The 14073-nt window shown below is 64.0% G+C and overlaps 7 protein-coding genes across 7 annotated transcripts; 4 read left to right on the top strand and 3 right to left on the bottom strand.

Moving 5' to 3' along the window:
* Nucleotides 1-162: 162 nt before the first annotated feature.
* Nucleotides 163-3024, bottom strand: FAT1 (long-chain fatty acid transporter FAT1; the record flags this gene model as incomplete). Its single annotated transcript, XM_076648675.1, has 14 exons — nt 163-337; nt 417-555; nt 623-866; nt 924-983; nt 1045-1208; nt 1275-1341; nt 1413-1426; nt 1497-1583; nt 1647-1791; nt 1852-1911; nt 1972-2032; nt 2091-2429; nt 2496-2619; nt 2772-3024. The coding sequence occupies 14 exons, from the start codon at nt 3022-3024 to the stop codon at nt 163-165; spliced, it is 1932 nt and encodes a 643-aa protein (XP_076505864.1).
* A 414-nt stretch (nt 3025-3438) lies between these two features.
* JCM10292_001722 (uncharacterized protein) lies at nt 3439-4311 on the top strand (the record flags this gene model as incomplete). Its single annotated transcript, XM_076648674.1, has 2 exons — nt 3439-3718; nt 3779-4311. 2 exons carry the CDS (start codon nt 3439-3441, stop codon nt 4309-4311), a joined length of 813 nt encoding a protein of 270 aa, XP_076505863.1.
* Nucleotides 4312-4570: 259 nt separating this feature from the next.
* Nucleotides 4571-5745, top strand: JCM10292_001721 (uncharacterized protein; the record flags this gene model as incomplete). Its single annotated transcript, XM_076648673.1, has 8 exons — nt 4571-4594; nt 4660-4673; nt 4750-4754; nt 4829-4848; nt 4915-4931; nt 5003-5241; nt 5344-5625; nt 5708-5745. 8 exons carry the CDS (start codon nt 4571-4573, stop codon nt 5743-5745), a joined length of 639 nt encoding a protein of 212 aa, XP_076505862.1.
* Nucleotides 5746-6037: 292 nt separating this feature from the next.
* JCM10292_001720 (Mob1/phocein family protein) lies at nt 6038-7345 on the top strand (the record flags this gene model as incomplete). Its single annotated transcript, XM_076648672.1, has 10 exons — nt 6038-6066; nt 6153-6224; nt 6298-6312; nt 6367-6443; nt 6506-6537; nt 6600-6723; nt 6806-6877; nt 6950-7069; nt 7172-7218; nt 7277-7345. 10 exons carry the CDS (start codon nt 6038-6040, stop codon nt 7343-7345), a joined length of 657 nt encoding a protein of 218 aa, XP_076505861.1.
* A 690-nt stretch (nt 7346-8035) lies between these two features.
* On the top strand, nt 8036-8781 carry JCM10292_001719 (uncharacterized protein; the record flags this gene model as incomplete). Its single annotated transcript, XM_076648671.1, has 5 exons — nt 8036-8300; nt 8385-8469; nt 8529-8583; nt 8645-8711; nt 8777-8781. 5 exons carry the CDS (start codon nt 8036-8038, stop codon nt 8779-8781), a joined length of 477 nt encoding a protein of 158 aa, XP_076505860.1.
* Nucleotides 8782-9003: 222 nt separating this feature from the next.
* Nucleotides 9004-10878, bottom strand: PPE1 (phosphoprotein phosphatase methylesterase 1; the record flags this gene model as incomplete). The annotated part of the gene is made up of 9 exons (XM_076648670.1): nt 9004-9102; nt 9187-9236; nt 9333-9443; nt 9527-9675; nt 9742-9832; nt 9895-9982; nt 10061-10218; nt 10277-10671; nt 10733-10878. 9 exons carry the CDS (start codon nt 10876-10878, stop codon nt 9004-9006), a joined length of 1287 nt encoding a protein of 428 aa, XP_076505859.1.
* A 354-nt stretch (nt 10879-11232) lies between these two features.
* Nucleotides 11233-13901, bottom strand: JCM10292_001717 (WD40 repeat domain-containing protein; the record flags this gene model as incomplete). The annotated part of the gene is made up of 7 exons (XM_076648669.1): nt 11233-11345; nt 11408-11711; nt 12094-12471; nt 12700-12802; nt 12964-12978; nt 13077-13104; nt 13865-13901. The coding sequence occupies 7 exons, from the start codon at nt 13899-13901 to the stop codon at nt 11233-11235; spliced, it is 978 nt and encodes a 325-aa protein (XP_076505858.1).
* Nucleotides 13902-14073: the final 172 nt, after the last annotated feature.

The following is a 14073-nucleotide window of genomic DNA, read 5'->3' as shown; positions in this document are numbered from 1 at the left end:
AAGCGAGGCGAATGAGGTCGCAACGAGGAGGCGGCCAAGTCGGGACTCGTCCTCGCTGAAGTGGAGCGCAACCTGCCACAATACTTGCACAAGAAGGGAAGCGAGCTACACACAAGCTACAGACTGTCTTCACACATGACAAAAGAAGCGCGAGTCCGATCTCTACAGCTTGACTTTGCCCGCACGCAGCACGTCCCAGTCGTTGCGCGTGAACGGGACATAGGTCCGCTTGTCCGGGTGCAGCCAGTACACCGGGTCGCCGCCGACGAGCGCCGGGTCGACGCCCTCGTTGCGCAGGACGACCTTGAGCTGCTTGCCCGTGCCCGTCGACTCGAGGCTGTCGCCCGTTCCCGGCAGAGCGCGCCTCGTCAGTTCCGCTTGACTCGCAGCGCGTAGAGGAAGAGGGAGGCACGCACGCTTTGACGAGGCGGATGAAGAGCGGCTGGGCGTACTTGGGCAGCTTGAGCTGCACGTGCGCCGCGAGCTGCGCGAGGTCGACCGGCCCAGCCGACTGGGGGATCGCGGCGCACCCGGCGCGCCCTTCGTGCGAGGGGACTGGCGGCAGCAATACAAGCAGTCAGTGATGCTATCGGATCCGTAAGTGACAGCGACGAAAGCGCACCGGTCACGCCGTACACGTTGGCCTCCTTGACGATCTCGCCGAGTACCTCAGCAACGCTAGTCGTCGCGACGTTCTCGCTCTTCCAACGGAACGTGTCGCCCAAGCGGTCGGCAAAGTACCAGTGCCCGTCGGCGTCGCGGCGTAGGAGGTCGCCCGTGCGGAAGTAGGTGTCGCCCGGCGCGAGCACCGAGCGGAGGATCTTCTTCTCGGTCGCAGACGTGTTGTTGTAGTATCCAGCAAAGGCCTGCGCGGGGTTGTCAGGTATGCTTCTGAGTGAGGAGAGGGGGCGAGGGCAGCGCACCTGGTACGGCGAAGAATTGTCGATAAGGATCACCAGCTCACCCGGTTCGTTCGTGCCCGCCTACCGCCGCAAGTCCCCGTCAGCGTGACGCACAGAGAAAGTTTGACAAGACTTCACGCACGCGGATGCACAAGCCCCGCTCATCCCGTGCCGGCTCTTCGGTGAGCGGGTCGACGCGGAGCAGGACCTGCTTCTTGCTCTGGAACGACCCGACGATGAGCCCTTCCTTGCCGACCGCGCCCGCGCCGAACGAGTTGCCGTTGTAGTTAAAGAGCGAGCCGTTGCCTGCACTGATCGCCGTCAGTGCGCGGCACTAGAGGGGAGAGAGGTGGGGACCGAGACGGAGCGCACCTTCGGACGAGGCGAAGAACTCGGAGATGACGCGCACGCCGAACCGTTCGCGGAATTTCTCCCACACCTGCACGCACGCAGAGCGAGTGAGTGGTCAGCATGGCAACTTTACCAGATTCTCGCTCGAAAGCGAGAAACGAGAGGACGGACATCTGCGCAGCGAAGTCGGGTCAGTACGGCGCAAGCTGAGGTCCTGGAAAGGACCGAAGAGCGAAAGCGCACCTGGCCTGCACCCATTGCCGTACGCGAGTCGCACCTCGTGCTTCTTGTCCATCTCGCTCGGCGGCGTCGCCAGGAGGTACCTCAGCACTGCGCGTTCCACGCGCTCTCAGTCTCACTCCAGCTTGTCGCGAGAGAGAGGAGCATGCACACCTTCGCCGACATACTGGATGGCGTTGGCGCGGCTCTCGCGCACGTCGCGCCAGAATCGCGTCGCCGAGAACTTGCGGCCGATGACGACCGTGGCGCCGGCGTTCCACCCGACGCAGACGGCGAGGATCGCGGCGGTCGAATGATACTGCCCGAAGGAGAATCTATCAGTGAATAAACGAGGAGCGATGGGGGCGGGTGGACGGACGAGAGGCATTGGGGTGTAGATGCGCGAAGAGCGCGAGAACGAGTTGAGCGTCGTCCAGACCTGCGGAGCAAGCAACGATCAGTATCACGCTCAGAAGTGGAGAAAATCAGGTGGACGCACGGTTGCGGCAGTGCGAGCGCGTCCGTGCAGCGTGAGCGCAGCTTTCGGCAAGCCAGTCGTCCTGCGAGCTCGCGAACGTCAGAACCCGTGAGCAGGCAGCTCGAGAACGGAAGACGGACCCAGAGGTGTAGATCAAGCAGCACGGGCTCGACCACTTGATCCCACTCCTGCGCTCGTTCGGGATGCGCTCGGCGCTGTACCGGCTCAGGACGCCCTCGTCGAGCCTGACCTCGCCGTCGATGCCGCGCGCACTCTTCTCCTTCCCGCCGCTGCTGGAAGAGAAACGGTCATCCCAGCGCGCGAACTGGAGCGCCGAGTTTGTGGTGCGGAGCGACGCGGCGATGTCTGCGATGGCGGGCGCGAGGTCCGACTCGTAGAGAACGAGCTTGGGCTTGGCGACGTTGATGCAGTGCTCCAGGCCCTTGTCGGTGAGATTGTAGTTGATGAACGCAGGGACTCTGCCGGTTGGATGAGGGGCACCGTCAGCTCTCGAAGACATGGACGCGAGCGAGAGCAGGACTCACACGTCAATTGCGAGGCAGGCGAGCCAGATGATGGCGTACGCTGGCTTGTTCGGCATGTACAAAGCGATGGTGTCGCCACGCTGCAGGTTTTGGGCGAGGAACCAGTGTGCGAGGCGGTTCGAAGCTGCGAGCGGAAGGGAAGGAAGGAAAGACGAGGGCCATGTCAGCTCATTCAGCCTTGACCGGTCTGACGCGCCTTCGAGAACGATTGCAGCACCGCGCAGACAGCAGAGCAAAGTGTACGGAAGCCCTCGGATGCGGGAAAGCCAGGCTCACCATCGGCGACGTCGTTCCACGACCAAGTGACTCCCTCGCAGACGTAGCAGTCGTTCTTGCCCCTGCGCCTGACGGCATCCTCAAAGATGTAGTACAAGCTGTTGGTGTCCCTGCGGTCGCCGAGGGCGAGAGCGATGCGCGAGCGGGCGATTCCTCGAGCGAGTCGGAGGTCTTCGCCGACGCGCCAGAGGGCGTCGAAGTAGGCTGCGCCCGAGGCGGCAGCGAGTGCGGTTGCAGCTGCGTGGAGGGCCATCCTCGCCTGCAGCTTGGAACGAGCGAGACGAGCGCAGAGGGCGGACTCCGGCGACTTTGAACTCTCGGCTCCACCTCGTCGTCCGAGTCGCGTCATTCGGACAGGGCCTGCAGGCCGGCATTCGGTCTGTTACAGTCTGACACGCTGTGTGAGCTTTTTTTGAATCAGCCTGTCGGGGTGTGACCGCGGTGAGACAGGTTGGATCCGCCGAGGCGGTCCCGAGTCCCGACGAGCGCCCGTCTCTGCTTTGTGCACGCAGCTCGAGAGCTCCAGTGAGAGCTTGACCACACTCGACAGCCCTTACAGACGCTCCGTGGGCACATCTGCCGGCTGCCTGCACGCTGTGTCGTCCGCCCCGCCCGCCCCGTGCTCCTCGATCTTCCTCTCGCGCAACTCGTGCGACGCTCGCCCGCAATGAGCGGCTACGATTCCGCCGGCACCTCGGGCGCAGGCGGCAAGCGCCGGCGCGCCAATCTCGACCCAGACTTCTACCCGGGGACCGCGCCGACGACGTCGCGCACGAAAGCCAACTACAAGGCGCAGCAGGAGGCGCAGCAGCGCGCCGCGTCGTCGCACGCGCTGGCACAGCAGCAGCAGCAGAGCCAGTACGAGCAGCAGCACCAGCACGCGCGGCAGCCCGTCCTCTCGCTCGCGTCGTTCCCGCCCGACGCCCTGCAGCGCTACCTCTCTCGCTGTGCGTACCACTTCTCGTGGTCACTCGTGCACTTCGTGCTGACCTCGTGCACGTGTGCAGACGGCCTCTTCGAACCCCAGGGCTCCCTCTCGTACCACCACGCCGTCTTCCCCGTCCCCGCCCTCCCCGAGACGCTCCACCCGCCGCTGCAAGGCCGCGCGCTCGCCGTCCGCCGCGCACGGCAGACGTACGTCCCTGCGGCGCGCAACGCCCGGATAGAGGCCGCCCAGCAACAGCAGCAGCAGAGGCAGGCCGAGATGCAGATGCAGATCGACGAGGCTGCTCAGGGAGGTGCCGGTGGGGCGGCAGGACCGTCCGGCGGCGCCGAAGCGGGCGCCGACGAGCCCGCAGGGGCGGCTGGGCTCAACGGCGGCGGGTCAGCGACGCAGCGACCGTGGCTCGAGCCCAAGACGCCCGAGTTCGCGGGCCTGTCGGCGTTCGACGAGCCGCACCGCGTCGTCGAGCGGCTCGCGGCGCGCGCGACGCAGCACTGGGAGAAGCGCGACAGTCTCAAGGAGGCCGAGACGCTCACCAACTTTATGTTTAGCGTGCGGAACCGCGGGCACACGCTGAGGGCGACGCCGGCGGGTTGAGCGGAGGTGGATAGGGGTCGCATGGCTAGGTTGGAGTTGACCTTGTTCTGATTCAGCGTGTTGTAGCTGTTCTTGTCGTTGCATTGCGTTCCCTCTACTCTTCCACAGACTTGCTCGAGCCGAGACAACTGTATCTTGATCTGCTCTCATCGACAAGGTCGCTTGCTCTTCTCCCCTCCACCCACCACCTCGTGCGTCGCTGCAAAGACCTGCACAGCTCGCAGACACTGACGCACAGCACGCACAGCTATACACACCAATGGCTGCCAACCAGGAATCGCTCGTGCGCCTTTCCCGTCCTCGTCGTCGCTGCCTGACCCGATCGAGCTGAGCCTCTCGCGCGTGCAGCTCGTCCTCGTCAGGTCCGCCGTGCTGAGCTCCTGCTTGCCTCTTCCCCTGCTAACCCGCTCTCTATCGTGCGGCTTCGCGACCCTGCAGGCACGGTGCGTCTTCTCCGTCATCTCCCGAAGCTACTTGCGCGCACTCCCGCTCACGCTGCCCCTCGTTCCCTGTGCAGGCGAGTCTGAGTGGAACAAGGTGCGCACGGGGTGAGACCGCGCAAAGTACAGCTTGGCTGACCTCTCGCTCCTTCGCCCGCGGCAGCTCAACCTCTTCACCGGGTGCGTGCCTGCTTGCCGCCCTTGCGAGCCACCTCGCTTCCCGCTGACCTCGATTCGTCCTCTTCACCCAGCTGGAAGGACCCGGCACTCACCGAGAAGGGCCAGTCCGAGGCGCTCGAGGGCGGCAAGAACCTCAAGGCGGGCGGGTTTACGCACTTTGACGTCGCGTACACGTCGGTCCTCCAGCGCGCCAACAAGACGCTCGAGATCATCCTCAAGGAGATCGGCCAGGAGGGCCTCGAGGTCCGCAAGAGCCAGGACCTCAACGAGCGCGACTACGGCGAGCTTACGGGCCTCAACAAGGACGACGGTGCGTCCGCTCGCTGCATCTCGCTATTGCCCATGCTCTGTTGCAGAGCCTAGGCAGGCGTAGAACTGGAGAGAGTGGCTGACGATTCTGCCTCGTCCACAGCACGCAAGAAGTGGGGTGACGAGCAGGTCCACATCTGGCGCCGCTCGTACGACGTCCCTCCCCCCGGCGGCGAGTCGCTCGAGCTCACGTCGAAGCGCGTCCTGCCGTACTACGAGGCCGAGATTGTCCCGCGCGTCAAGCGCGGCGAGAAGGTGCTCGTCGCCGCGCACGGCAACTCGCTCCGCGCCATGATCAAGGAGCTCGAGGGCATGACCGGCGAGCAGATCGTCAACACCGAGCTCGAGACGGGCGTCCCCATCGTCTACAAGCTCGACAAGGACGGTACGTCGCGGGTCGTCCTCGTTTCGGCGGAGGCTGCCCTCTCGCTACCGCTGCTGACTGAAGCTTGTCGACTCCCGTACAGGCAAGGTTGTCTCGAAGGAGATCCTCAAGCACAAGTAGAGGGCGGACTCTCATGTAGAGCGTATGAAACAGCGCAATTCAAGGGCCGTTTAATAGTTCCTGGGCAGCGGCCTGCGGCGAGACAGCTGTATGCGCGCGTCTTTCTGGCCAGACTGTCGCGTGCTTGCAAGCACTCTCTTGCCCGAGTTCTGATCCGCTGCGAAGAGCGGAAGAGAGGCGCGCTCGCGCCTGTGCGATCGCAAGTTGAGCGACGGGCGACGAGTGGCTCTCGTCCCCACCTCCCCGTTCGCCTGGCTGCTCTAGCGACGCAGAGGACCTTGCCAAGCATACGATGAGCTTCTTCGGCACCGTTGGCGGACTGTGCGTCACCTTCGCGCTCTCCCCTCTCTCGCTCGTGCCGCACCGAGAGCTCACGCATCGTCGCGCCCGTCGGCACCATCCTGCAGCGCAAAGAACCGCACGTTCAAGCCGCGGGGAGCCAAGAACGACAACAGCACGCGCGCCTACCAGCTCAAGAAGTGCGTTGCGCACAGTCGGACTCGCTTCCTCTCGCCCGGAGACGTCGGCTGACCTTGAGTGCACTGCTTGCAGATACGCCGAGCAGACGTGTGTCGTGTCGAGCATATCTGAGGACGTGGGCTGACGCATTCAGGAACGCAGGCTCGGCTCGGGCAACTTGCGAGATGCCGTCCTCCTCCCCGAAGGCGAGGACCTGAACGAATGGCTCGCAGTCAACAGTGCGCCCTTCCTCCTTCCGCCTTCCGCCTTCCGCGTGTACTTACTCGGCTCTCGCTTGCAGCCGTCGACTTCTTCAACCAGATCAACATGCTCGTCCGTCTCTCGTTCTCGGCCCCCACCTCGAGCCTCCTCGCTGATCCGCGAACCCTGCGCAGTACGGCTGCGTGACCGAGTTTTGCACGCCGCAAGAGTGCCCCGTCATGTGTGCCGGCCCGCGGTTCGAGTACCACTGGCAGGACGGCGTGCGGTACAAGAAGCCGACCAAGATGTCGGCACCCGGTGCGCTGGGCGTTTCGCCGCTTCGCCCGACTCATCGACCCGCTCAACACAATCTGACGAGCTCTGACCTGTTGTTTTGCAGAGTACGTCGACAACCTGATGAACTGGGTGCAGGGCATGCTCGACGACGAGGCCCTCTTCCCGAGCAAGATCGGTTCGTTCAGAGCCTCCTCGACCTCTCCGTTGCTGCGCTGTCGAGCGATCTGCTGAGTCCTGCCTCCTGTAGGCGTGCCATTCCCCAAGACGTTCCCGGCAACGGTCAAGTCGATCGTGCGGCGGTTGTTCCGCGTGTACGCGCATCTCTACAACCACCACTTTGCGCAGCTGTGTGCCCTGAGTATTGAAGGTGCGTCGCTGTGCATCCGAGCTCGGTGCTCGCTCTGCGAGAGCAGAAGAAGCACCGGGTCCCTCGTTCTGAAGCTCACGCACATTCGTCCTCCTCACGCAGCCCACCTGAACACCTCCTTTGCGCACTTCCTCTTCTTCGTCGACGAGGTGCGTGATTGCTGTGCCCCTGTTTCCTTCAACCGATCTGACGTTTCTCAACCCACAGTTCAAGCTCGTCGAGAAGAAGGAGCTCGCTCCTCTCGCCGAACTCAACGCCAGCATCCTCAGCCGCTGACCTGTGCATCCCGCCCTTTCTCCCGCGCTCTATACCCTCATTCGCCTTTCTTGCAGCTCATTTCTCTGCCGTCGCCATTCTCTCCATTCCGCTCCGCATTCGTCGTCTCGCTCCTTTCGCCATCTCCCCGTTGTCGTATTCCTCCAAGGCCCGTCTCTTGCGTTTCCCTTCTTTCTCGCACGTTGCAAGGACAATAACGAACCTGTCGCGCTCTGCTACTGGGGCGCAAATTGCCGTCGCGACGTGTGCGTCGGGCAGCTCTTTACGATCGAGAGGGTTGAGTGAAAAGAGGTCAACCGGAAAGCGTTTCGTCCGGTACCACTCTGTCCTGCCAGACGGCTCTGTAGACTCACGCTGCGTGGTCTGTGCCTCAGAAAGCCCTCTTGAGTCGCTGTAAGCTCTTGACCTCGGCCCGCTCCGCCCTCTCCTTCTGACATCTCGCTCCTCATCGTCACACTCGCCGGAGACGGTGCACAGACCCTTCCAACCTATTCAGGTGAGCCCTATAAGTCCTCGAGCCGTGGTCGCGCACGCCTGCGAGGGCTGTAGCGCGTTACCTGGTCCGGTCCCGCCTCGTCGGCCTGCTGGTCCCGATCGCGGGCTCCGCAACGCAGACTGGGCCAGCTGCGAGACTGAGGTCGACTGACACCACTCTTCGAACAGACCGAATCAGCACAACCCCCGCCCGCGATGCCGCCCAAATCCCGCTCGACGTCGTCCAAGTCGGCCTCATCGACCAAAGCCTCGCCCTCCCTCGGCTTCGGCTCGACCAAGAAGTCGCTCTCTGCGACGGGCGGGACGGGCAAGAAGGCGGCGAGTGGCCTCGCGCGCCAGGACAGCGGCGGGAGCAGCGGCGCCGCGAGAGACGTCACTCCGGCGCGAGCGCCGAAATCGAGCTTGAGCGGGCTGTACCCCAAGTTGTACAAGGAGGCGAAGCGCAAGATGGGACCCGCGAGTACGTCCGCTTCTTCCTGCTCGCAGCGAGGCGATGTTGGCGGGACTTGAGCGAGCTGACCACTTTCCCTCCGGAACGGCGCAGTCCACCCTGAGGAGATGGACGACATCGAGATCATCTTGCGCGTGTTTGATGCCGAGGAGGAGTACGGACCGTGCAGCCGGATCAGGTGCGCCGCTGTCACCGCTGAAGGCTGGAGACGTAGAGGCCTGACATCCGTTCGCGCAGCCGTCTCGAGCGCTTCGAGCGTGCTGAGAAGCTCGGCCTCAACCCTGATCCCGAGGTGCGTCAGCCCACTTGTAAGTGTGAGGGAACAGAGGATACTGACTTTGAGCCGCTCACAGATTGGCGAGATCTTGCGCTCCGAGGACGGCAAGTCGCGCAAAAACTACCGCGACAGCGTCTTTCAGAGTGCGCTACCTGTTTCGTCTTGTTGCCCACAAGGCGAATATGCTCACACTTTCGTCCGCGCGCAGTCTAAGCGCGACCGGACTCTAGCATGATACCCTCTCCTCTCGCTCGCATCGTCGTTCCCCCCCTCCCTTTTCTTCGCTCGCCTACACCCGCCTGTTGTTCCCCATCGTTCCGTCTGTTCAGCTCTCCCGTGTACAACTAGCAGTGCTTTTCCGCCCCGTCAAGCGCTCACGGCCTTGCGTCTCTCCTGCCTTCTCGGGAGCCGTTCAACGCTGCACCCGGCGGCGTTTCAGGCCTCTCCGACCTTCTTGACCCCTCGCAGCACGTCTGTCCGGTCGTTGCGCTCCCAGAAAGAAAGCAAAGTCTCGGCAGTCCGCTCGGGCGCGTCCTGCGTTCGCACCAGAGCATGAATCAGCTGCGCTTGCTCGACCGGAGTGCAACAGCGGATGAGGCACAAAGAGGCCGAACGCACCTCGTGCACGCAGTGTCCGACATCCGGGTACACCTCGAGCTGGTACTTGCCTGCGGTGGTCAAGAAAGCGATGTAAGCTTCTTTCCCGCTTTCGCAAGCCGGAGCCTGGGAGGACCGGCGTCAGCTTCGAGCCCACAACCACGCACCCTGCATCTGCCCGATCAGGAGCTCCTTGTCGAGCCGGTCTGTGCCAGCGAGGAGGAGCAGTTTCGCCGCCCTGCACCCGAGGAATTTGTTGCTCAAGCCCGTGAACCAACCTGTGGTCCGTCCATCGAAGCACCCCATCAGCCTCGCTTGCCGCGGGAGCACACAAGACTGATACGATAGGAGCGGCGCGCACCTCGCCAGTACGGCTCCGTTTCTGCGAGCCGCGCGCGCCAGACGTACGGGCCCTCTGAACCCGCGGCTGCGGCGGGGTCTGCGGGCCTGATCAGCGGCGGGACCGAGATGCGCGCCGAGGCGAGGTTGTTGATCGTGCGCGAGTGCACGCTGGGTGTCGGAGTGGTCAGCCTCCGCGGAAGAGGGAAGAAAGGAGAGCAGAGGGGAGGAGCGTACTGCCAGGCGATAGCATCGGCCTGCGAGTCGAACGACTGCGGCAGGCCTGCGACGAGTGCAGCCATGCCTGGCAAAGCCTCGATAGCGGTCCCTGCCCCAACGGCAACGAAGTCAGTCGACGGTTGAGAAGGCTTGACAGCGGGGACAACGTACCCTCAACCACGTCGACCACAGCGACGCCCGTAACGTCAGTCACTTCCTTCTGTATCGTGTTGCACGCCTCGGCAACGACTGCTCCTCCCTGTCGCGGACCCCGACCCACGTATAGAAGCCAGTCTCAGCTGAGCGGAAACTGCCTCGAGGAGCGGGACTCGCGCACCATGCTGTGCCCGACCAGCACCAACGCTGGAGCGGTTCTTCGATCGGGAAAGAGCGTGCGTAGCAGCGAGACGAGGTCGGCGCCGAGGTTCTCGAGCGACATGTCGACCACCTTGCCGCCCTCCGCCCCGTCTGCAAGATCTGGCAGCCGCGTTTTGCCTGTGTGATGGACGTCGTCAGCAGATTCTCGAAGCACTCGTCAGGAGAAGAAACGCACCGTGTCCCCGCGCATCGTAAGCCAGCACGCCAATCCTCCCCCTCGCCCTGCCGTCCTCGTCCGGTTCGACCAGCTGCTTTGCCAGCTCGGCGAACGAGAGCGCGCTGTATCCCGCTCCGTGCACGCACACGAAGACGACGCCGTTCCCTCCCGGACCACCCGCTTCGTGCGCGTCGTCGGCGTCGGCCCCACCTCCCATCGTCGTCGGAGCGGGAGGGGGAGTGTAGTACACGCGGAACTGTGCCGTACTCGCGCCGACGGTCCCCGCCCAGACGTTCTGCACGGGCACGTCGACCTCGAGCGCCTCGGCAAACGAGCCCTCGGCCGAGAGAGGCGCGTACTGCGCGGATGCGGCGGGGGAAGACGCGAGGGCGCCGATGCGGCGGCGCGAAGTCCTGTTTGCCTCGCTTGCGTCAGTTGACTCTCTAGAGATGCCTGAGAGCAGCAAAGACGCACCGCACGGCTGGCGCGGTCGGGTCAAACGAGTCGAGCGCTTCGGCAGCTTCATCGGCATCGAGCTCCTCGACTTCGCCGCCAGGCGGGTCAAGCGCTGGCAGCTGAGGCAGGCGCGAAAGTCGCGACTTGAGCAGGTCACGCTGCATCGTGTGAGCGAAGGGAGCGGAATGTGAAGGAGGAGGGACGGGTGTGCACCGCCTCGCTTGGTGGTGACCACATCGTCGACGCAGTGGGCACGGCGAGGGACGAGCTTGCAGACAGCATCAAAGCAAGAGGCACTGCACACAGCTTCCACTTCTCGGGCCGGACTTAGCGGTGTCGACCCGACAGAACGGTGTTGCACCACCTGCACCCGCCTGCCAGTGCCGTAAAGAAAGGGGAGGGAGAAAAGAGAGGAGACGGAATGCCCAGCTCAACGCCAGTCTCCGTGAACACACAACAGGGGAAAAGGGTTTTCAACCGCAACTCGTTCCACACACTTCGCACGCTCGTGCTCACGCTCATGCGACAACGGTGTAGACGCGGACCTCGCTGTCGGTGTAGCCAGCGAACAAAAGCCCGCCGTCAGCGCTCCAGGCCAAGGAGGTGCACTCCGGCTCGCGACCCTTGCCGACTGTCGGTCGCGAAAGAGCGGGTCAGCAACAGGAGCGGGAGACGCGGGGCGAGGCAACGCACCGTTGGTGAACTCGGGGCGGATCTCGTCAACGATGCTCTTGCTCTCGAGGTCGAAGATCTTGATCGACGACGCCGTGGCGGCGCAGAGCCAGTAGCGGTTCGGCGAGAAGACGAGCGCGTTGATGGCGTCGCCGGCCTCGAGCGAGTAGAGGTGCTTGCCCTCGTTGAGGTCCCAGAGCATCGTGATGCCGTCCTTGCCGCCCGACGCGCAGAGCGAGCCATCCGGCGAGACGGTGACGGTCGAGATGTAACCGGTGTGGCCAAAGTGGTTGGTGCGGAGCTTGCACTTCGAGAGCTCCCAAACCTGCGCAAACCGAGCAAGCACGTCAGTACACTGCGCACGACTCGTGCGTGCGTGCGTGCGTGCGTGTGCGGGTGCGGGCGCGGTGCGATGCGGGTAATCCATGCGCAAGCCTGGGGAGGCAAACCTCCCGCAGGACAGGCGACGTGGAGCGAGCGCGACGGCGTCGACGAGGGATCAGCGATCTTGGTGGATAAATTGATGTTCTCATAGGGGTAGATAGTCCCTCTGAAGTAGCAAATATATCAAGTATGGGATCATCACGTCTCGTCGAGCCGTCGCGGCTCTTGTCGGAAGGGGAGGGAGGGAAGAGTGGGAAAGGGCGCGCATCGCACGCAGCACCGCAGCACGCACACGCAGGAGAACAAGAGGGACGAGTGCACACCTTGACGACCTTGTCCCAGCCAGCCGAGACGATGACCGGGTTCATCGGGTTGGGCGAGAAGCGGACGCACGAGACCCACTCCGAGTGGCCGTCCTCGGTGATGTTGAACTTGCACTCGCCGAGGGTGTTCCAGAGCTTGATCGTGCGGTCACGCGAGCCCGAGACGATCTGGCGGTTGTCGGCGGAGAACGAGACCGAGAGAACGTCCGAGGTGTGGCCGACAAAGCGGCGGGTCGTGAGGCCGGTGTTGAGGTCCCAGAGGCGGAGGGTCTTGTCCCACGACGCCGAGAGGGCAAACTGGCCGTCGGACGAGATGACGACGTCCGAGACGAAGCCGTTGTGGCCGTGGAGGATGCGCTTGGGGTAGCCGAACGACGCCTGTAGTTACGGGTGCAGAGAGCGTCAGTGCCCTGCTCTGACCTGTCTTGCACCCTGTGCGCAACCGCCGGCCCCTAATTCCGCCAGCCGCATCGCCTGGCCGCCCTGCTCTAGCCCCCGATGACGAGCTCCAGCCAAGCCTGCCTGGCGCCATCCCGATGACCCGCTCCACCCAAATCGCCCGAGGAACGCCACGATGACAGCGCAGAATGGCGCAAGAGGACGCACATCGTCACGGGTGAGCGACCACATGATGATGGTCTTGTCGCGCGAGGCGGTCAAGATCATGTCGGGGTTCTCCGACGACGTCGCGATGGCCGTGACATCGCCCCTTTTGGTGGTGAGACGAGGTGAAGGGAGAGGAAGGAAGGAAAGGTTGGAGGGGAAGGCGGGTGCGAGGTTGGGCGCAGGAAAAAAGGACGGACACGGGGGGGACGGGGTCAGCTCGAGGGAGGCGCGTGGGCGGGACACGGCGGGGCAGAGCAGACGCACTTGTGGCCGACAAGCCTGTTCAGACCAACGGTCAGGCGGGGCGGGGCGAGGGAGCGGCGTCAGCGAGTCGGGCCCTCGAGAGCGAGACGAGGGGGAGACGAGAGCGGGCGCACGATCCCTTGAAGACGAGGCTCTCCGACACTGCGGGGGACAGGAGGTCAGCTGGCGTGCCCGTGCGCGCTCTGTGCTGCTCCACGCACTTGTGAACTGGGCTCCGGAGGAAGAGGGAGAACGGCGAGCAGCAGCGCCGCGACACGGCGAGCGCGCGCGGCAAAGCTCGACGGCCCTCGCCCCGCTCTCGCGCTCTCGCCACGGCAGCTACTCGGGCAGGACCACGTCGGGCGCACTCGCCAGACTCGCAGCTCACGAGCGCCGCCACTCTCGCTGCCCTGCGTGCGGTGGCCGCCGACTTAAACCTTGCGCTCCTCCACCTCGACTTGCTGGACTGGCACAGCGTCGCACGGGTGGGCAGGGCGGTCCAGCGGGGTCCGGAAAGGCCCTCGATAGCTCACTGCGCTGCTCATTGTCGCTGCTCGCCTCGTAGGCTCGCTCGCAGCCTGTCTTGGGCTGGTCACTCTTGCTTATCCTCCTTCTCTGTGCTCGTCCAAGTGGAGCTTTCAATGCGTTTCGGCGTACGTGCACCGCTCAAAGGCCTCTTTCCGACCTGCGCCGCCGGTCTGGTGTGAGTGGCAGACAGTGCTCGCCTCGCCTCACGCAACTCGACAACGAAGCTTCCTCCCGCTGCCGACCGAGCTGGTGCTGTCGTGCTGCCTCGGCTGTCTGCTGCATGCACGCGCATTGCGTTCCCGCTCGAGCGCGGCGTAACTAGCTGGGCTGGACCGGGAACGTCCAGTCGTAAAGTCGGCTCGGAGTGAATTCTCCGACCTCTTGTCTCCCGAACCGGCGTTGAACGACGCAGTCGAGCTCTCGTACTGCATTCACCGCAATGTGTTGCTACTTTAGCAAGAAGAGGTGATTCACAGCTGCCACCAAGCCGCAATTGCGAGGGCGAAGGTCGAGCATGCGCGCTTCACACGCCCCAACGCGTCTAGTCGGGCCCGCAAGATTACCAATGAAACGTTTTCGAGATGGTGATGTTCCAGGCGTATC

This window comes from Rhodotorula paludigena (assembly GCF_050403205.1).
Source record: "Rhodotorula paludigena JCM10292 DNA, Rt_paludigena_JCM10292v1_ctg17, whole genome shotgun sequence".
Taxonomy (NCBI): Eukaryota; Fungi; Basidiomycota; class Microbotryomycetes; order Sporidiobolales; family Sporidiobolaceae; genus Rhodotorula; species Rhodotorula paludigena.
This window is presented reverse-complemented; position numbering and strand designations above follow the sequence as displayed.